The 22720-nt window shown below is 43.5% G+C and overlaps 1 protein-coding gene across 2 annotated transcripts in view; it reads right to left on the reverse strand.

The window, feature by feature from the left end:
• The window catches only part of RERG (RAS like estrogen regulated growth inhibitor), a 121810-nt gene extending 100219 nt beyond the window's left edge, over nt 1–21591 (reverse strand). For both annotated transcript variants that reach the window (XR_010910060.1, XM_060776647.2), the window contains exons 1-2: nt 21308–21591; nt 7337–7527 (exon numbers count right to left, since the gene is read on the reverse strand). Coding sequence is in view for 1 of the 2 variants with exons in the window: in XM_060776647.2 (XP_060632630.2) it covers nt 7337–7397 (61 nt within the window). In the remaining variant the exon portion in view is untranslated. The remainder of the gene's footprint in view (nt 1–7336; nt 7528–21307) is intronic.
• Between the last annotated feature and the right edge of the window lie 1129 nt (nt 21592–22720).

The raw sequence follows: 22720 nt of genomic DNA on the forward strand, positions 1-22720 counted from the left end.
ACTTATTTTTTTTCCTAGCCTTTATTTTGTTTTTGGATTTCCTTTTCTGTTACTTTAGAGAATTTTGGTTGTTTTTCTTCCATACAGTACATTGCTTACCATAACAAATGCAGACACATATTTGTACTTTGCATAGCACTTCCTGGGGAGCCATGCATTGGAGTGTTTAGAGTGATGAACCAAGACAGGGGCAGAAATAATGTGAGCTACATGTAGTCCTCAGAGAGTGGAGTCCATTGAGGTCCTGTCAGTTAATCCTCAAAACATACAATTAAATCCATTCTTTTTCCAGTTAGGAAGTTTATCTATGGGTGTAGTTTGGGGGGAAAGAACTAGAAAAAAAAGCAAAAGACCTAGAAAGCGACCAGAAGAATTGCTTCTTTTTTTGGGTTGTTGTGTGTTTTCTTGGTTGTATGGCCATGTTCCAGAAGCATTCTCTCCTGATGTTTTGCCTGCATCTATGGCAGACATCCTCAGAGGTTGTGAGGTCTTACAACCTCTGAGGATGCCTTCCATAGATGAAGACGAAACATCAGGAGGGAATGCTTCTGGAACATGGCCCTACAGCCTGGAAAATACACAATAACCCAGTGATTCCAGCCATGAAAGCTTTCGAGAACTACTTCTTTTTTGCTTGAAATACCAAGCCAAGTGTCACAGGATACAAGTGTAAGAAGTGCATGCTTTCTTTTCTATGGCAAAAGGTAGCTGTTGAGAAAATATTTACCAAGTTGATAACCAAGGATTCCTACAAAATCCAAGAAGGTTGCACAGCCATTATTTGAAAAAAAAATCTGAGAAGATTCAAGTTGACTGCTTTTGGTGGAGACTTCACAATACTACCCAATACATCCTGTTTTAGCTTTCTGGTAGCCTATAATCAACATATTGAAAATAGAAACTAGCTTTCTGAAAACCACGCTTGGCCTTAGCTGTTGGTAGAGCCAAATGGCTGCCTCAGACAGCTGTTTTTAGGTATAATGAAAGTGCAGCAAATTCTTAGTTCCTCTATTTACTATTATTGGGTATTTATTCTCAGAGAAAGGAGGAAAGTAGTATTTGCTGCACCATCATAGACAACCCAAATCCTGCTAAATACACATTTAATAACTAAATATGTTGTTTGTTGACTGAGCTATTCAGGAATTGAGTCTATTCTTTCACGTTGCTGGGCCAAACAGTAGCACTGAAAACAATGTCCTTTTTTTTGAAGTGCAAAAATTGAAAGGCGATCAACAACAACAAAAATCTTTTCAGAATCCTATAAGAGTGACCCAATTATCTGTTCATTTGACCTTTCCATTCTGGGTAGCTTATTACATGAAATTAGAAGACAGCAGCTGACACAAAAAAGCCCCCCCCCCCCCCTTGTACACCTTCTCATGAATTGATTTAGATGGGGAATTTTGAAACCTGAAAATCTCACAGTAATTGTCAATGAAGGCGAAAACTATCCCTGGTATTTTATACATGCCTAGAGACAAGGGCTGCTTCAAATGGATACAATGGGTCTTGGAGAGCTCCCCTAGTATTCCACCAAGATCTATAGCAAATTTAAAGCTTCAGTGACAAACCAGCATTTTCTAAAGGAATTGTCATTTCAGAGAATAATTGGACACCTTGGAAGAAGTCCATTTGGTCCAGGATTTGTTCAACAGTGACAAATGCAAAACTCTACTTAGGCAGAAAAAACAAAAGGCAAAAATACAGAATGGGGGACAATGCCTGGCTCGAGAGCAGTACGTGTGAAAAAGATCTTGGAGTCCTCATGGACAACAAGTTAAACATGAGCCAACAATGTGATGTGGCAGCAAAAAAAAGCCAATGGGATTTTGGCCTGCATCAATAGGAGCGTAGTGTCTAGATCTAGGGAAGTAATGCTACCCCTCTATTCCGCCTTGGTTAGACCACACCTGGAATATTGTGTCCAATTCTGGGCACCACAATTCAAGAGAGATATTGACAAGCTGGAATGTGTCCACAGGAGGGCGACTAAAATGATCTAGGGTCTGAAGAATAAGCCCTATGAGGAGCGGCTTAAGGAGCTGGGCATGTTTAGCCTGAAGAAGAGAAGGCTGAGAGGAGATATGATAGCCATGTATAAATATGTGGGAGGAAGTCACAGGGAGGAGGGAGCAAGCTTGTTTTCTGCTTCCCTGGAGACTAGGGCGCAATGGAACAATGGCTTCAAACTACAAGAAAGGAGATTCCATCTGAACATGAGGAAGAACTTCCTGACTGTGAGAGCTGTTCAGCAGTGGAACTCTCTGCCCCAGAGTGTGGTGGAGGCTCCTTCTTTGGAAGCTTTTAAATAGAGGCTGGATGGTCATCTGTCAGGGGTGCTTTGAATGCAATATTCCTGCTTCTTGGCAGGGGGTTGGACTGGATGGCCCATGAGGTCTTTTCCAACTCTATGATTCTATGATTCTATAACTCTACCTCAGAAGCAGATGCACATCCTTATCCTAGGCATAGTATTTGGCCGTTAATTTGGAAAGGGTGAACCAAAGAACAAAGTTCATGATAAACTCTGTCATGAATTTTTGGCGACTAAAGTCATCTTATTGATGGCTTGTGTTCTTGATCCACCATCACCTTTTTCTTCTCCTCCTCCCAGATCTTGGATAATGTTTTGGCTTCTTCTTTTTGGCATGAACTTTCAGCTGTCTGGCCAATATTGCTGAATAGGGAGGAGGCTTGCAAGCAGTACAACGTGCTGCCACATTAGTCATCATGATGGAAAGACTTTTCTTCTGGCTGCCTTGCAAGAATGGCACCCTTCCTTTGATGGCATGAAATCCTGAGGATCTGGAGAGGGAGCACATCATCCATCACATCACAGCTATCTACAAGGACCGAGAGCAGAGCACTTCTATCAAGCTCCTCAGAAACTGTACAGCGGCAGTTTCATAATCCAGAAGTGCACCATTCTCAAAGTAAATTCTACATCTCTTTAACAAAATGATCTACATAAGTAGAAAACAGGATAAACAAAAAAGAATGAAGGGAGACACAAATGGGATGGCAAACCGTTAATGGGGAAATCCCGGATTTCAAACTAATAAAAGTTGAGAGCCAAGACTGCATTACAGTAAAAGCAAGAATGGGGGACATATGGTTCTCCAGTTGCTGTTGGACTCTAGCTCCCAACATGACTCCTGCTTGCCATCTTTAACATGGCTTTGGTGTCGTCTGCACTGGACCTCTTGGCAGCCCCATGAATTAGACCATGGCTGCTAATGATCTAATTAAGTAGCACCAAAAATTATTATGGTTGCCAACATTTGACGGGAGCAGCAGAATTTCTCTGTATACATCAGGGTGTCAAACAACCATCCTACACCATAGAGTCCTTTCAATGGACAAAGTAGAATTTCTGGCATTCTGTATTGACATTATGGGTTTATAACCTAAAGTTATAGATGTGTAACTACTTGTATTCTGTAAGACTTTGTAGTCCTATTGTCGGGCTACATAATGCTCTCTGTGTCCACCTTGACAACAAGCAGCCATATAAGTCAAAGTGGTGCACAAGGAGGAGAATATTTCCAGCTCCCTCCCACCAATGAGCAAGACAATGCCAATCTGAAGCAACACTACTCACAGCTGGCAAGAAGCTGGAAATCACCCCATCTGTCAGGGGTGATTTGAATGCAATATTCCTGCTTCTTGGCAGGGGGTTGGACTGGATGGCCCATGAGGTCTCTTCCAACTCTTTGATTCTATGATTCTATGATCCTCCTTGAGCCCCACTTGTCAGCTGAATATACCTCCTTTGCCCAATGTGATTGCTGACTATTAAATGGGGGTTTGGACAGATTGGCCAGGAGATCGCACATCTAACTTAGTCAATGCAGAATATCATTGTATGTCTCTTTCCTATCCAAAAATAATGAAGTCCCTAGCAAATGGTGATCAGTAGGAACCAAACAACAACAACGCAGGAGTTCATGGTTCCTACTCCTGGCTATGTCAGCTGCCATACCTTGCACAGCCAATTGTGAAAGAGTATAGAAACTACAATCCGCAAACCTTTGTAAGATCACAGTTCTATGCGGACAGTGTTAACAAACTGGTGAATTTTGGTGACTACTTGAATAATTAATTTACCTTCACAAGAAAGCTTTGACCTACAAAATAGAACTCAATATGCTTTGGCTTAGTTCAACTCTTGCTGTTAACAAGATTTAAATTGACAAATGAGTAATTTGGAATGGTGGGGTTTTTTAATGGACACCATGAGGAAGATAATCTGTGATTTGCAGGCTGGCAGGTCTTTTCTCCTTGCTGACCCAGCTCCAAAACACCAATTTGATGTATTCAGGCTCTGAATACATCAAATTGCTGCAAAGCTTGGCCATTCCAAAAAGTCATGCTGACCTCACCCAATGTTCCATTGATGCTTAATGCTACTAAAATGCCAAGGATAACATAAGGCCCATGGGTAGAGCTTGTTTGTTCCATTTCAATTCTACAAGTCAGCCTGTACTTGCCTGACTCAGAACAACCAGCCCTGTAGAACAGGGTGGACAAAATGCAGTTCCTGCTATGGGCAAAAAAAGCCCTCCAATGGACAAAAAAGGCAGGCCCCCAATTGTTCTGATTTGGTGAAGGCAGTCCCAATTAATTTTCTGTCATCCCACATTTTCATCTATTTTCAAAAGGCCCCTGTTTCCCTATTCTCTAGCCACTTTCCCCCTTTGTCCTCAATTTGCTTCAACTGCCACAAACAGAGTTCAAAGGGGAAAAGTCACTTGCACTCAACTTAGCAAGGAGAAAAGAGAGAGGTTGGCAGAATCTTATACTTCCCACTAAATCCAGCCAAAAGCAAACTCTTTTCTCATTAATGACTTCTGCTATTTTAACCACGTATATCCCTGTTTTCATCTGTGAAAGGTTGGATGAGATAGGACCCTCAAACAGGGAAACATGTTTTTGCACACTTGGCCATTTTAGATCCACAGGATTCCTTTCATGCCTAAATAAGCAAAAGACATCTGATCTTAGTTGCTAAGCAGGTCAGCTCTGGTTAGTAAATGGATGTGAGGCCAACAAAATGATACAAAAGCATATGCCAGGAAGTGCTTATAAAAGAAAATAAATCAACAGGACACTCAAGGCCTAGGAAAACTGTTTGCAGAAATGTAGCTACGAGGCAAAATAGTTACAGAAATGTTTGTATTAAGACAAATATACACAGAAATGCATTATCTATTTTAGAGTTGATTCTTTAGGGGAATTTGCAAAGTGATGCAGACAAGGGGACGTTTCTACACCGCCCTATATCCCAGAACATCAAAGCAGAAAATCCCAGAATATCTGCTTTGAACTGAGTTATTGGAGTCCACGCTGCCATATATTCCAGTTCAAAGCAGATAATGTGGGATGTTATTCAGCTATGTGGAAGGGGCCAGGGACCAAGTTTGGTACCAATAGAAGGAGGAAAATCTAGTTAATATTAGACATATTGGTTTGAGGGCCTGGAAAAGTTGCAACATCCAGAATCTTGCAAAGAGCTAGCACAGAAGTGGAGAATGTATGGCCTTTGGAAAAGTCATCCTCAGCAGAAGAAGAGAGCCAAAAGGATGAGCTCCAGCAAGAAGGATTATTATACAGTGGAGGGCTATGACAACCAGATCTCCCCTGGGTCATTTGGAGGCTGGATCAGAGTCCTTAACAGGAATCCATCTCCCCCTTCAAGAGCTGGGGAGGACGTTGATGCTGAGCCTCCAAGCCTAGAAACAGATGCTGACATAAACCACAGCTGGAGAGAACTCAATTGCAGAGGAGTGCTAGACTGCAAGAAAGGCAAACAACAGAAGCAGCCCTAATTATTATCAGATGCCTTTCTCAAGAGAGTCGAGGACAAAGCATCCACGCCAGAGACCTGCGCTTGTTGGATTCAACCTCTGCCTTAGCCTGCTGGTACTCCCTGTTTCCAGCTTCCTCACATTCCACTCTTTAACTCCCCTGGCTTCTTGACCTTAGTATGCTCTTTAGACTCGTCTTTGGCTTCCTTGCCTTCTTCAGAAACTGGTAGTGTGGCTATATGGGTGTATGTATATGTATTTATTTAGGTACTCAGGGCAGCTTCCAACAATATAAAAACACCAATAAAATACACAATTACATAAAATGATAATAAATATACATTTAAAAACGGCTCACCAAGTTTAAAACGTGCTCCAAATCAGTCCAAAAACTGTGATCCATACAATCTCATCTAAGCCAATAAGAACCGTCTATTCTGCAAATGCTTGCTCCCACAGCCAAGTCTTAAGCGAAAAGTCAGGAGGCAGGGAGCAGATCTAATCTCTTTAGGGAGGGAGTTCCACAGCTGAAGGGCCACCACAGAGAAAACCCTGTCTCTCGTCCCCACCAAACGTGACTGTGGCAGGACTGAGAGCAGGACCTCCCCAGATGATCTTAAAGTCCTTGATGGTTCATAGGGAGATACACATTCGGACAGGTAAAGTCGGCCAGAGCCGTTTAGGGCTTTATAGGTCAAAACTAGCACTTTGAATTGTGCTCGGAAGCTAATAGGCAAACAGTGGAGCTGGTCCATCAAGGGAGTTGTCCACTCCCTGTACCCTGCTCCTATAAGCAACTTGGCTGCTGAGCATTGGACTAGCTGAAGCTTCCGAGCAGCCTTCAGAAGCAACCCCACATAGAGTGCATTCCAGTAGTCTATTTGGGATGTAACACCCTGGCTAAGTCATCGTGTATCTTTATGTTGCCTGTTGAAAACATAGGTGTTGGGATGAAAAGGATTTTAAACCCTGGCTGTCTACATTGACCCATTATCCTGAATAGCAGGTGAATCATCTCATTGGCAATTGCATGCTGCCACCAAGATCAACCACATTGACAACAGTAATGGGCTATTTCAAATTCTCCTGAAGAATCCGGAGTTAATCACAACTTTGGGACCCATGTAAGCAGTCAGGCTGGTTCTGGATCAGCCCCAAGATGATTTTGATCACCAATCTCTTGGCTGCCAACCTCCGTGGCAGCCAAGAGGTTGGTGATCAAAATCATCTTGGGGCTGATCCAGAATTTGACTCTGGATGAGCCTGTATAAAGAGTCAGTGTAAGAGCCACTTCTAGTGTTCTCACCAACGTCCCACCTCTTCTTTTAAACCCTCAGTTGTGTAGGGCTGACTATACTATAATGTAATGGAATATCTTGAGAATTCTGGAGACATTTGCCCTTCCCTATGAGTCATCTCACACTTACCTGCATGGACTTGCCTACAAAACACTCCAATAAAAATGAAAACATAGCAGAGTTCCTTACAAGTGTAGTAAGAAACTCTGGAGGAGAAAAGAGACTTACCTGACTTCCCCACTCCAGCTCGACCAAAGATGGCCAGTTTAACTTCTGCACTCTTGGCCATGATGAAGGAAAGCAGGCAGTGGAGGCTGGGTGCAGCAATGTCAGTGAATTACCCAAACTGGCACAATTGATAAATTTCCACGTCCTTTCAGGCTGACCATGTCATTGTCATTGCCACTGTCAAACAACACCTATGAAAAAAGAACCCAAACAAATGAACACTTCACAGTAAATTAAAGTATGGTATTGCAACATCCTGAACCTAGGGGTGGAATGACAAGACACTGCACCCAAATAGCGGTCAAACTGAGCAAGATTTTTGACATTTCAAGACTTAATAAAAAAGCAATTTGAGCAAAAGTAAAATAGATTATTTCTGTCAAAAGTCCTAAAATAAAAAGCTATTGAAAATCTATGGTGCAACAAGCTTGTCTGAGGCTGCTCCAGAGACTAGGACATACACTACAAGGAAAAGAAATTCCATCTGAACATTAGAAATAACTTCCTGATGATAAGAGATGCTTGACAGTGGAATATGTTGCCTCAGAGTATGATGGTGTTGGGTGGCCATCTGTTGGGAGTGTTTTGATTGTATACACCTCATGACAGAATGGGGTTGGACTGGATAGCCCTTATAATCTTGATTCTATGATTGAGTGTGAAAATTCTTGTGATCTTGCCAACAGGTAAAAGACCTTTGAAATTCTGTGTTTACACCTCTACTTGACCATTTTCTCCAAATTTGGAGAAGGCATTACACAACCAGGCCAAAATCAAAAATGTTCAAAGCTGGACATCTTTACTAGTGTTTGTAACAATGCCAGTTACATAGAACGATTTGACATCATACCTATGCAATCCCTCATTTGCTTGGGCTTTTTTTCGTGTCAGGAGCAACTTGAGAAACTGCAAATCGCTTCTGGTGTGAGAGAATTGACCATCTGCAAGGATGTTGCCTAGGGGATGTTTTGATGTTTTACCATCCTTGTGGGAGGATTCTCTCATGTCCCTGCATGGGGAGCTGGAGCTGACAGAGGGAGCTCATCCTTGCTCTCCCCAGATTCGAACCTCTGACCTGTCTTCAGTCCTGTCGGCACAAGGGTTTAACCCACTGCACCATCGGCTAAGATAGTAAGACACTTAGCTTGGGCTAAGATATTATTAGTCTGCTAGAAAGTACAGTGTGGTGTTAATGGTTGAACTAGGACTTTGCAGTCCAGAGTTCAAATCCTTGCTTAGCCATAGAAACCTACTGGGTGACCCTGGGCAAGTCCCATGCTTTCAGCCTCAGAGGAAGGTAATGGCAAACTCTCTCTGAACAAATCTTGCCAAGCAAACACCATGATAGCTTTTCCTTAGGGTCACCATGACTTACGAAATGACTTGAAAGAACAAAATGACAAGATACTACACAATGCACCGTTGCACAAAGCATTAGGGCTGAGATACTATATCAGTACCATGTAGCATAAATATCTACATACAAAGTTACATACTAATTATGCTACATAATTCCCTATGTTTGAATGGAGATACCACACGATCAAATGTGTAATCACTAGAAGCACTATATGTGAAACTCCACTTCTGTGACCTTAGAGTGAATGCAGGAATTTGTTTATGTTGTATCCCTCTGAGTTGTTTCTATCTATGGTGAATCATAGAATAGAATAAAAGAATCCTAGAATTTGAAGAGACCTCATGGGTCATCCAGCCCAACCTCATTCTGCCAAGAAGCAGGAAAATTGCATTTAAAGCACCCCTGACAGATGGCCACCCAGCCTCTATTTAAAAGCCTCCAAAGAAGGAGCCTCCACTACACTCCAAGGCAGAGAGTTCCACTGCTGAACAGCTCTCACCACTAGGAAGATAGATGTCACTAAGGCAAGCCTATCATGGGGTTTTCCTGGCAAAAAGCATCCAGAAGACGTTTGCCATTGACTTCCTCTGAGGCTGAGAAAGCATGACTTGTCCAAGATCACCCAATTGCTTTCATGGCTGAGCAGGGATTCAAATCCTGGTTTGCCAAGGTGTAGATGCTCAAACCACAGACATTTCTTCATTGGGGAATGCAAGCCTGTATACAATAGCAGGACTCCAGCCAAAACTATTTTTCCGTGGTGTGTATCCTGATTTGCTCTCTACAAACAGCCATCAGAAAACATACATATGCACACTATATCAGTACATCTAAAAAGAAAAGGTTCCAATTTTACTTTTTGTTGTAAAGCCAGCCAAGAGCGTTTCGGTCATCATCGCTAACAGTTGGCTTGACAACTACTTTTGATACTTTTTCTTTTTGTTGGTAAAAAAAAAAATGCTTGTGAAGTGGAGAAGGGAAGAAAAACATTGTAATGCTTTTGCAGAGAGTTGGCTCCCTACAGTTTATAGTAAGTCCCTTTATTAGTCAGCAGGAATTATGTTAAAAGCCACGCCAGTTGGACAAATATACTCATTTTGACACTTCCCCTAAATAAAACTCAGTGCTAAAAGTACTCGGAAGCACTTTGTATAACCTGCCTCTGAAGGAGAGCGCAGGGTTATATGAGGCTTGTAATGTTGCACTGAAATGTGTGTTTTATTAGGGAACACAAGAAGTTCCTGCTCCCCGCTTCCCACTCTTGTTCTATTCTTCTGAGTAAATGGAGGCGCTCTTACCCCAAAATGTAAGTGACTGAGTAGGTGGTTGCTAACCTCCTGTGGTGTAGCAGAAGGGAACAGTCAAGAAAATAAAATTATGGGACTTTTCTCAGAAGAGAAGCAGTGAAGTCAACTGCCTGAGGAAATCACAGCTGCTCCTTACTGGGGCAAATGTGGTGATAACAACAATAATAATATAATACACTTTATTTATACCCCACTTCCATCTCCTCGGTGGGGACTCGGGGTGGCTTACATGAGGCCAAGCCCAACAGCATATTACATAAAATAAGATAAAACCAAAGCACAAACAACAACACAGTAAAATACATAAAGCATATAAATAAAGTAAGCAAAGTAAAAATAACAAGGCTTTCAAGTTCTACTATGGTTTCCTACAGGTTATTATGTAAGATATTAGAGAAGGATAAAAATAAACCAAGCCAAAGCTGACTACATTAGTTTTTCTTTAATAGGGTTCGATGCTGGCTCTTCGTGAAACTGAGGATGCATCCACAGCATAGAATTAATGCAGTTTGGCACCACGTTAACTGCCATGGCTCAAAACTATGGAATCCTGAGATTTTGAGTTTGGTGAGGTGCCAAGCCAATGGCCTTGTAAACCTACATTTCGCAATGGTGTCAAACTACATTAATTCTATAGTGTAGCTGCACTCTGAATGAAGCCTTGGATGGGAAGATGCTGGGATGGAGTGATGCCAATGTCTTGGAAAGGTGCCATATGGCCTGCTGTGAGTCAATTACATATGGTGGAGAATATGGTTCTGCCAGAAATGTTGGAATAATGTTGCCACCCTAGTCAGTTTTGAACCTGGGCCTTTTAATGCTATACAAATATGGCATTATAGCATTATATAGCAACTTTGAATGTCATGACAGTATCTTATGAAATCGTGTAGTGTGCTTATTATGGGTGCCTTCAAGTTGTTTCTGCCTTATAGCGACCCTAAGGCAACCATATCACAAGGATTTACTGGCATGTGGTTCTCAACCTGGGGTCCCCAGATGTTTTTGGCCTACAACTGCCAGAAATCCCAGCCAGTTTACCAACTATTAGGATTTCTGGGAGTTGAAGGCCAAAAACATCTGGGGACCCCAGGTTGAGAACCACTGTGGAGTTTGCCTTCCTTTGAGGCAGAGAGACAGTGACTTGCCCAAGGCCACCTAGTAGGTTTTCATGACTGAGCAGAGTTTCAAATCCTAGTTCCATGAAGTCCTAGTCTACTTCACAACCACTCTCTGAATTCTGTTGAATGCAGAACTCTGGATCCCATACGATGGAATCAAGGCAGTTAAAGTGGAATAAAAGTGTTGTCTTTCTATTGTATGGAATAGACCAGTGCCATCTTGCTCTTTGCCTAAGACGGCAAAAAATAAAAAATAAAAATGCTTGAGTCACCGCTGCTTCATGCTACCCAGTAGTTTCAATGGTGACATTTCTTTGCAAGATCATTTGCATTTCTAATTCAAAATTGCTTTTGTTAAAAAGTCAGATTGTTTATATAAAGCCAAACTTAGGCAGACAGAAGTCTGCAGTCACAGCTGAAGGTGCAAGAGGTTTCAGACTGTGATGACATTATTCTTTTGGATGACAGTTCCCAAAACACTCTAGCCACCACAGGCTGGGGGATTCTGAGCATTTCGCTCTAAAAATAATTTTTCTCAAAGCTCAAGTTTAAGCCAGAAGTTGAAAGTTATAGTTTAATAAAGAAACATTGCCACAATTGAAGGCTTTCATAGCCAGAATCACTGGGTTCTTGTAGGTTAATACAGGCAAAATATCAGGAGAGAATACTTCTAGAACATGGCCATACAGCCCAAAAAACCTACAACAACCCAACATTGCCAGAGTTTGGGTTAAAATGTGAGGTAGTTGATGATGAACAATGCCAGGAACTGACACTCCTGAAGAGCAACTGCCAGTTAAAATAGGCTATATGAGCTGGATGAATAACAATTTGACTTGGTATAAGGCAGGTCTGGGTAAACCCAGGCCCAGGGGTTGGATGCAGCCCCTTGGGCTCTTTTCTCAGACCTTCTTCTCTTTCAACATCTTATCCTTCCTTTCTTCTCTCTTTCCTTCCTCCTTCCATTCCTCCATTCCTTCCTTATCTCCCTCTTTCTCCTTCCTTCCCCCTTCCTTCCCTTCCACCCTTCCCTCTTCCCACCCTTCTCTCTCTCCCTTTCTTCTTCCTTCCTTCCCTTTTGTCTTTCCTTCCTTCTCCCTTCCCTCCCTCCATTCTCTTCCACCCTTCCTTCCATCCTTCTCTTCCTCACTCCCTTCCTCCTTTCCTTCCTTCTCTTTTTCCTTCCTTCTTCCTTCCTGGGGGATGTTTAGCTGGGAGAAGAGAAGATAGAGAGGGAACCTGAGAGCCATGTTTCGAGATTTCATAGGGTGTCCCATTGAGGAAGAGGAGGGGGAAAACCAACTTTTTGCTGCTCTAGAGACCAGGGCACAAGGGAGCAATGGTTTCAAATGGCAGAAAAAGAGATTTAACTGAAAATATTAAGAAGAATTTCCTGAGAGTAAGAGCTGTTGGAGGATGGCATAGGCTACCTCAGAGTCTCCTTCTCTGGAGGCTTTTCCTCAGAGGCTGTATTTTAGGAGTGCATTGATTGTGCCTTCCTGCATGGCAGGGGGTTGGGCTGGATGGCCCTTGGGGGTCTCTTGCAGCTCTAGGATTCTAGATCAGGAAGAGGCAATACAGGGTCTAGTGGGTACACTTTTTCTCTCCCATCCACCATCTCATCCTGACCAAGGCAACCCTTTTGGGACCCAAACATTTAACAACTTTCCTTCACTTTCTGCCTCCAAAAGAGAAGTGGATTCTATATAGGATTCTATATCAAGAACAGGCAATACAGGGTATAGTGGGTACACTTTTTCTCTCCCATCCACCATCTCATCCTGACCAAGGCCAACCCTTTTGGGACTAAAACATTTCCCAATTTTCCTTCACTATCTGCCTCTGAAAAAAAAGTGGAAGGGGAGGAAAGGAAGATCTCCTCTCTTCAGCTGCCATTCAGCTTTCTCCCTGCCCCCATCTCAATGGACCCCCTTCCCTTCTCATACACCCCTATTTGTGTAAATGCTGAGCCTCCGGGGGGGGGGGGGGATGTGTGTATTGGTGCGTTGCAGAGAGGAAGAAAGAGAGTGAAAGTGAGAGGTGGGTGTGACAGGAGGGAAAAGCCCTCTTCCTCTCTGGCAGGGAGGGGACTTGGGGATAATACTCTTCCTCCTGGCCCACCCGCCCCCACCATGTGGCCCCCAAGTTAGAAAGTTTGCCCAGGCCTGGTATAAAGCCATTTCTCATACCAGACTGCATGGTATGCAATTGGTATTTCTGTCCTATTTGCTCTTCCATCCCTTTTGCTGAATCCATTTTGTAAATTTATAGTCATATTTATCTGTAGCCTGTGGATAAAACCAATAAAATTTGGTTTGATTTATATTACTTCCAAGCTGGGAGAGGTTTGCACAGTCAGCATTATACAACCATTCAAAAAAGGAAAATAATATAGATAAGAGATGGAAAATATTCAGACTTCAAGGTACTGTTAGACTGTAAATCCCAGCAACATTAGTTGGTGTCTCCAAAAATGAGGAATGCTGAGCATTGTAGTTCAGCAACATCTGGAGAACTACATAGAGTGGGTCATCCACATTCACTAGGGTTAGGGGAGCAAGACCCTCGTAAAGGTGGAAAATCTATGAATAAAAACACCTCTATTTTTTTCAAATTATGTTGCAACTCTCTGTTGAACAGGTAGATCTATATATGTTCTCTCTAGAAATCACTGGATCCACCATAAGTCAAGCACAGAGTCATGCTAAAGGATCTTGAGAGATTTCTAAGGAAAGCATACTAATCAAATCTGTGAATAATCAAATCCACAAAACTCAGTCCCATAAATGTGGAGTGCCAACTGTTAACTCCCACACCTAATACATATGATCAGTGAGAAGAGAATGTGGAAACTGCTCTACATCAATCTGGCACCCTTCAGATGTGTTGGACTACAACTCCTATTATCCCCACCCAGCATTAATTTTAGGGAAGGTTGCATTATATCAACTACAATACCATAAGTGCTGATACAGTAAAGGGCTGGAGGAAAAATAAGGATATAATCAGGATGGGAATTTTGAAATAAAATCTCACAGCAACACACATGCAAACAAAATGTGAAGTTGTGAAGTAAGTGTGGGCAAGATCATTGCTGCAGATGTTGTTGGAGTACAACACTCATCCACTCCTTAGCCAGCATAGCCAACAGCACAAAGGAAGCAAATTGGAGATTAGCAATATCTGGAAGGTCACAAGTTGTTTCTCTTGGCTCCAGTTGAGCACTAGAAGCAAGTTTTGGGGACATTTCACTGTTGTGATTGTGTGCCTTCAAGTTATTTCCAACATATGGTGATTCTAAGGCAGTCTTTCTGGAGCTTAAGAGTATGTGACTTGTCCAAGTGGGTTTCCATGACCAAGTGGGGAGCTGAACCCTGGTCTCTAGAGTCATAGTCCAACACTCAACCCACCCTGGATCATATAACACAAATATATACACACAAATACACCATTGGCTTGGGATCCTCATACTGAAAGCTTCAGAGGGGATGTCTTATTGGAGTTGTCAACAAGTGACAAAACGTAATCCTCCTGACCAATTTATATTAAGCATTTGTCTACTTATGGAAGTATCTAGCACTTTCCCCTATATGGTTCTGTTAAACTGCACAAAGAATCCAATGAATCTTTGGATCCAAATGCTAACTTTTTTTTCTTCAAGGGCATGATGCAGACAGCTAGGTCTCTATACACTCTGTTATCCAAGGGTTTGCCATCAGACAGCATGATGGCCATGATCCAACAGTGTCATGCCTGTTGAAATCAATTGTTTTAAGCACACTTAATTCTGTGTTGGACTGCGGAGGGTGCCTGCAAAGAGCCTTTGGATCTCTTTTTAATTGTAACATTGCTCCCTGGTCAAGGGTGTTTATAATACCAATAAAACATAATCCGCTAAAGGCTTCAGTAGAATGAAAGGAAGGTTACACAAATAAAATAAAAATGAACGGACACTCTGCTTGTCACCAGTCACCAAAGAGCCATCACCATAAAATCTTCTTCCATTCCACACATATCCACCTCTCAGTTTCAAAAATGGCTGAGAACCAGCTATAGAGGACTTCGGATTTTCAGAGTTAACAAATAATTAATCATCCTGGGCCATAAAAAAATAGAAACTCAAATCTATGGTCTGAGAATTTAGGCCAACTAAATATGCAAAATATTGCAAGAAAGAGTTCGACAACAGACATCCAGAACTCAGAGCTTGGAAGAATTGGACTACAATGGAGTGTTGTGTGGTTTCGGTATGGCCATGTTCTAGCAATGCTATTATCTCCTGACGTTTCACTTGCATCTCAAGTGATTCCGGCTGTGAAAGCCTTTTCGAATTATGGACTACAATTCTCAGAATCTCACAGTTAAGTTGGGAGTCATAGTGCAAAAGAATATTTTTTCCAAACTCTAAACATAATTCTGGTTGTTATTTTCTGACGTTTTAAGAAACAGTAAATGAGGTCAGGAGTCATACGTTCCATCTGATGGCCAATTGAAACATTAACACCTGCCTCAAGCAGACAAGAGTTCTTTCTCCCACCCTGAACCTTCCACAGATATATAAGCCTCACCTGCCTAGCTTCCAGCAGACCTCACAACCTCTGAGGATGCCTGCCATGGAAACGTCTGGAAAGAATGCTTTTGGAACATGGCATACAGCGAGAAAACTCACAGCAACCCAGTTCCATCTGATGTTGCTGGACTGCACCTCCAAACATTCTTCACCATTGGATATAGTAGAGAAGAACTCCATGGTTCTTTTAAACCAATGTACATTTCTAGGTAACAGTCGGAAATTTTGATATATTTGCAAGCTAATAGCAGGGAAGCTGGTGCAACTGCATTCTTAAAAGGAAACAAGTGGTGCATCTACACCAGGTATGGGCAAACCCTGGGGATGGACACGGTCTCTTGGCTTTTTTCTCAGGCCCTCCTCTCTCACACCATCCTATCCTATCCTTCCTTCCCTTTTGTCTTTCCTCTCTTCCTTCCCTCCCTTCCTTCCACGCCTTCTTCCATCCCTCCATTCCCTTCCTTCCTTCATTTTTCTTTCCTCCTTTCCTCCTGGGGGATGTTTAGCTGGAAGAAGAGAAGGTAGAGTGTGAACACGAGAACCATCCTTCTCTTCAACCCTTCCTTCCATCCTTCTCTTCCTCCTTTCCTCCCTTCTCTTTTTCCTTCCTTCTTCCTTCCTGGGTAATGTTTAGCTGGGAGAAGAGAAGATAGAGAGGGAACCTGAGAAGAATGTTTCAAGATTTTAAAGGGTGCTCCATTGAGGAGGAGGAGGGGGAAAACTGACTTTCTGCTGCTCTAGAGACCAGGACACAAGGAAGCAATGGTTCCAAATGACAGGGAAAGAGATTTGACTGAAAATATTAGGAAGTGGCATAGGCTGCCTTGGAGTGTGGCAGGGTCTCCTTCTCTGGAGGCTTTTTTTTGCAGAGGCTATTGGAAATGCTTTGATTGTGCCTTCCTGCATGGCAGGGGGTTGGACTCGATGGACCTTGGGGGTCTCTTCCAACTCTTGGATTCCAGGATTATATATCAGGAGTAGGCAATATGGGGTCTAATGGATACACTTTTTCTCTCCCATCCACCATCTCATCTAACCAAGGCCACCCCTTTCAGGATCCAAACGTTTTCTGTCTTTCCTTCACTTTCTGCCTCCGAAAGAGAAGAGGAAGGGGACAAAAGGGCAGGGAGGGGTCTTGGGGAGAAGCCCCTCCCTCCCTACCTACCTACCCACTCCATTCCGGCCTGCATGCAGCCCCCAAGTTAGAAAGTTTGCCCATCGCTGATCTACACTGTAGAATTACATCACTTTAACTGCCATGGCTCAATGTTATGGAATCATGGGAAGAGTTTTTAGCTTGGTGAGGCACCAGCACTCTTTGGCAGAGAAGGCTAAAGACCTTGGAAAGTGACAACTAACTTGATTCTATAGCATTGAGCCGTGACAGACAAAGTGGTGTCAAGCTACATAATTCTACAGTGTAGATGCACCCAGAGATAAGGTTCTGATTATTTAGAGGGAAAAGAGAAATGTGACATGCTTCTGGAACATGGCCATACAGCCTGGAAAACTCACAGCAACCCAACGTGACAGAGCGCTCTGTGAATGACAAAAAAACCACAACTAGTTTCACGTTCCTGGAGCTGATCAGGAAACAAACTGTGTTTTGCAAGTTTTTACATCTGGAAAATGAATATCCTAGAGCTACTGATGTTTTCTTACAAAAATAAATGAAAGCATGTACTTTCATCCATCCCTGTAAAGCTGTGTTTAAAAAGCTTGTATAAACAAACAGGCTGATCCATTTATTTCTCCTCCCGGCTTCTGTCCCTATTTGTTTTGTCGGCAGCAGAAGTAGTAGTGAGATGTCATGGTGAAAAGGATTCTGCTTGGACACCCGCCTCCAAAGCCACAGATTAGATCAGCAACTGGGAGAAATCTGCCCCATCTATTACCACCCTCACTGTCAAAAGTAAAGCTTGCAGATAAGGTATTCATAAAGGTTAATAAAAGACTATGAAATGGCAGCACATGCTATATGAAGAGACAATGCTGCACAGCATTTCGATGATTCAAAAAGGTACATGTGCTGCAACCTGGTGACGCATGTAAAAACCTCCTAGGATGCATCTACACTGTAGAATTAATGCAGTTTGACACCACTTTACTTGTTATGGCACAATTCTATGGAATCATAGACATTTTTGTTGAGACACCATTACTCGTTGGCAGAGAAGAGAGAAAGCTTGTAAAACTATTACTCTCATGACTCCATGACATTGAATTAAAGTGGGGCAAGCATTCCTTCTACATCAAGCATGTGCAAACTTCAGCCCTCCAGGTGTTTTGGACTTCAACTCCAATAATTCCCAACAGATGGTAGGCTTTCAGGAATTGTGGAAGTTGAAGTCTAAAGCACCTGGAGGGCTGATGATTGCTCATACCTGTTCTAGATGCACCCTTTGAGGCAGAACACTGCCTCAAGTAAGTTTGACACCAGTTTCCCACAGTGAAATATATAAAATAAGGATAACAGTTGGTGCCCTTCAAGTGGGAGCATATTGCCTTTTTTGCACCATGAAATAAACCATAGAAGTACGCAATTATTTCAGGGAGGGCCCAATCAAAGATGCCATGGTCTCCATGTGTACAGAGGAGGGTGACTAAAATGATCACGGTCTGGAGAACAAGCCCTATGAAGAGCGGCTTGAAGAGCTGGGCATGTTTAGCCTGAAGAAGAGAAGGCTGAGAGGAGACATGATAGCAATGCATAAATATATGAGAGGAAGCCACAGGGAGGAGGGAGCAAGCTTGTTTTCTGCTTCCCTGGAGACTAGGACACGAACAATGGCTTCAAACTACAAGAAAGGAGATTCCATCTGAACATTAGGAAGAACTTCCTGACTGTGAGAGCCGTTGAGCAGTGGAACTCTCTGCCCTGGAGTGTGGTGGAGGCTCCTTCTTTGGAGGCTTTCAAACAGAGGCTGGATGGCCATCTGTCAGGGGTGCTTCAAATGCAATATTCCTGCTTCTTGGCAGGGGGTTGGACTGGATGGCCCATGAGGTCTCTTCCAACTCTATGATTCTATGATTCTAACCCTGAGCACGTCTTCAGGTAAATTAAGTGTTAGAAAGAGCTGGCTGTCAATCCTAAAGCCTAAGGCAAGCAATGGAAACAAGTGAAGCCAACTTGAGAATAAGATTACCTCTAAGTCAGGCTGGTGTATACCTATGGTCTGTGGGAACATCAGTTCAGTGCCCTCCTTAAGGCCCTATGGACACCTTTCCTTCCAATTTTAGCTAAGCTAGCAACAAAACATATGTTTCAACCAAAACTATCCTTCTGTAGACCTTCAAAACATTGAAAGATGCTATTGTCGAAGGCTTTCATGGCCGGAATCACTGGGCTGTTGTAGGTTTTTTCAGCTATATGGCCATGTTCTAGAGACGTTTCACCTGCATCTATGGCAAGCATCCTCAGAGGTAGTTTATATATCTGTGGAATGACCAGGGTGGGACAAAGGACTCTTGTCTGCTGGAGCTAGGTGTGAATGTTTCAATTGAACACCTTGATTAGCATTTGATGGCCTGACAGTGCCTGGGGGAATCTTTTGTTGAGAGGTGATTTTCCTAGTTCCAACAGACCTCACTACCTCTGAGGATGCTTGCCATAGATGCAGGTGAAACATCAGGAGAGAATGCCTCTAGAACATAGCCATATAACCTGAAAAAACCCACAACAATTGATTGAAAGATGCTGTTTAAAAGACTCCAAAAGAACAATAATGTGGTCCAGCATCACTTCTGGATGGCACAATGGCGCCCGCAAAGGTGTGGATGGGGCCCCGAGATCAGTGAAGTCAGGCATAACCACCCCCACTCTAAATATGTGCAGAACATCTGCTCTTCTTTATTTATCTCACACATTTTTTTCTAAAATACAGAGATAGGAACTTCTGAAGCTTCCTTATTCTGAATCAGACCCTGGGTTCATCTAACTCAGTGGTTCCCAACCTGTGGTCCGTGGACCCCAGTGGTACACAAGAACGAAAATATGGTCTGCGGCCTCACAATTACTACATTGTTGCCTCCAAACCATGCGGCAACAAGAGCGCTTAAGCAGCTGAGGGGGAAAAGGAAGGAGCCCGAGACTGTTAGGAATGCTGGGAGTTGAAGTCCAAAACACCTGGAAGGAGGGCCCAAGCTTGTCCCTGCCTGGATGAGAGTAACAGAGGAGCACTATACCAAAGTCACATAGGCTTGCCAACCATTTGGATTGGGTTCTTTGGCCTCTCAATATTCTAGTCCCCAAATCATTACACATGCAGGCATCACTCTTGGTGTACAACACCCAGAAAGCACAACTTCTAGAGCAGTGTTTCTCAACCTTCCTAATGTCGTGACCCTTTAATACACTTTCTCATGTTGTGGTGAGCCCCAACCATAAAAATATTTTCGTTGCTGATTCATAACTCTGATTTTGCGACTGTTATGAATCGTGATGTAAATATCCAATGTGCAGGATGTATTTTCATTCACTGAACCAAATTTGGCACAAATCCCCGATACACCCAAATCTGAATACTGGTGGGGTTGGGGGGGGGGGGATTGATTTTGTCATTTGGGAGTTGTAGTTGCTGGGATTTATAGTTCACCTACAATCAAAGAGCATTCTGAACTCCACCAACAATGGAATTGAACCAAACTTGCCACACAGAACTCCCATGACCAACAGAAAATACTGGAAGGGTTTGGTGGGCATTGACCTTGAGTTTTGGAGTTGTAGTTCACCTACATCCACACTGAGGACTCAAACAATGATGGATATGGACCAAATTTGGCATGAATACTCAATATGCCCAAATGTGAACACTGGTGAAGTTTGGGGAAAATAGACCTTGACATTTCGGAGTTGTAGTTCACCTACAATCATAGAGCATTCTGAATCCCACCAACGATAGAACTGGGCCAAACTTCTCACACAGAACCCCCACAACCAACAGAAAATACAGTGTTTTCTGATGTTCATTGGCGACCCCTCTGACATCCCCTTGCGACCCCCAGAGGGGTCCCGATCCCCAGGTTGAGAAATACTGTTCTAGAGCTTAGCATCCCTTTCCTAAGGATTAGTTATGCAAACAACTAATGGCTCATATCCCCATTGGCAAACCTGGAGGAAAATAAGGATCTTGAAGCACTTTTAACTCAAGTAGGGCATCCTCCATCTGCGTTGGACTACCCTGCCCATCATCCTGTGTGCCAACTGGGATGATGGGGATGGCAACTCACCTGGGACAGCAGCAGGTAAAAGGCATGCAAGAACTATGGGGGAGAAAAGGGTTGACGTTTCTGCAGCCCTAGTAAAGATTTACTAGGGGTGTGATGGCAAAGTGGGTTGGCCACAACAAGGTAAGTTAATACAGGAGTCTCTCTCCATGGGAGCATCCACACGGTAGAGTTAATGCAGTTTGGACTGCCATGGCTCAATGCTATGGGGGGAAAAATTGAAGTTGTAGTCTTAAAGGGTCCTATTGCTCTCTCCCTCATTCCTATCCATCTTTGGGGAGGAGAAAACGGGAAATAGGTTACTAAAAAGTGCAATTTGCTCCGCTCCATCCCGGCGTGTACACGTGTCCCTGCGTTCACACCCAGACGCGTGTCCCGCCTCCTTACCTCCGCGTCCTTGGCATCTCCGGCGTTTCTGCAAACCAATTCACTCCCTTTCGAAGTCTTTTGGGAGACGAGAGCTGCTGCTCTCCTTTCCTCTCCAAATCTGAACCGTTCTGTTCAAAGATGCCACAGGGCCATTGAGGGGGGGTCTCTGCAGTGGTATCCCTTCTCTCTCAAACACCCCCCTTTCCCAAAATGCAGAAAGGAAGGTGCAGAATGCGGGTCAGGAGCGAAAACGTCCGCACACAGACGCAGCCGAGCCGTGCTCATCCACGCCGCCTTCTCGCCTTCGCTTTTGTAAAGCGGGAGGAGGCGGCTCTACGGCGCCACCTGCAGGCCGCCCGTCTTCATGGCGTCCTCTGCAACTGGAACCCGTCCAAAGCGAGCTGACAAGAGAGTGCAATTAGAGACCCTGAATAAATGCAGTTTGACATCTCCTGGACTGCCATGGCTCAGGACCATGGGATCCTGGGAGTTGGAGTTTGGAGAGGCACCAGCACTCTTCTGGTCGCTTCTGGCTGGCTGGCACAACCTGAGGATCACAACTCGTGATCCCGCCTGCGTCGCAAGCGCGTTTGGTGGGGGCACGAGACAGGGCCTTTTCCGTGGTGCCCCCCCGACTCTGGAACACCCTCCCCAAAGATCTTAGACAGGCCCCTACATTGGCAGTCTTCAGAAAGAACTTGAAGACCTGGCTGTTCCGATGTGCCTTCCCCGAATAGGAAATCTCCAATACCAAGTCCCATAAGCACCTTATTAGAATTAAGATTGCCGCACACTGCACACTGCACTTGCCCTATTATCCGTACATATCACCTGTCACATCAGCACTGTACCGTTTACTCTGGCCCGGCCCAGTTTTATTGTGTTTTGGTGTATTGTTTATTGCTTGTTATTTTAATATTGCTTTAATTGTTTTTAATTTGCTTTAGGTGTATTGTTATGTTGTGTATTGAGGCCTTGGCCTTTGTAAGCCACATCGAGTCCCTTGGGAGATGCTAGCAGGGTACAAATAAAGTTTAATAATAATAATAATAATAATAACCAGATACAGCGAAGACATCTGCCCTTGCGCTTTGCTACTCTGCTGCTGAGTATGCATGCCCATGTGGAACACATCTCACCACATTAAAACAGTGGGTGTGGCTTTTAATGAGACATGCCACATTATCACAGGGTGTCTGCACCCTACACCACTGGAGAAGTTACACTTTACCGGTATTGTACCACTTGACATCCACCGGGAAGTAGCAGCCAATAATGCGTGCAGATCTGAGTAAGGAAGGAGCCTGAGGTGGCCTTTTGCAGCTGACAGATCATAGTTTTGTCAGTGGCAATTGTGTTTAAGTGCAGGCCAAGGTCTTTAGGCACGGCACCCAGTGTACCGATCACCACTGGCAGGCCTGTAGCCAGGAT

Source organism: Anolis sagrei, chromosome 5 (genome assembly GCF_037176765.1).
Source record: "Anolis sagrei isolate rAnoSag1 chromosome 5, rAnoSag1.mat, whole genome shotgun sequence".
Classification (NCBI taxonomy): domain Eukaryota; kingdom Metazoa; phylum Chordata; class Lepidosauria; order Squamata; family Dactyloidae; genus Anolis; species Anolis sagrei.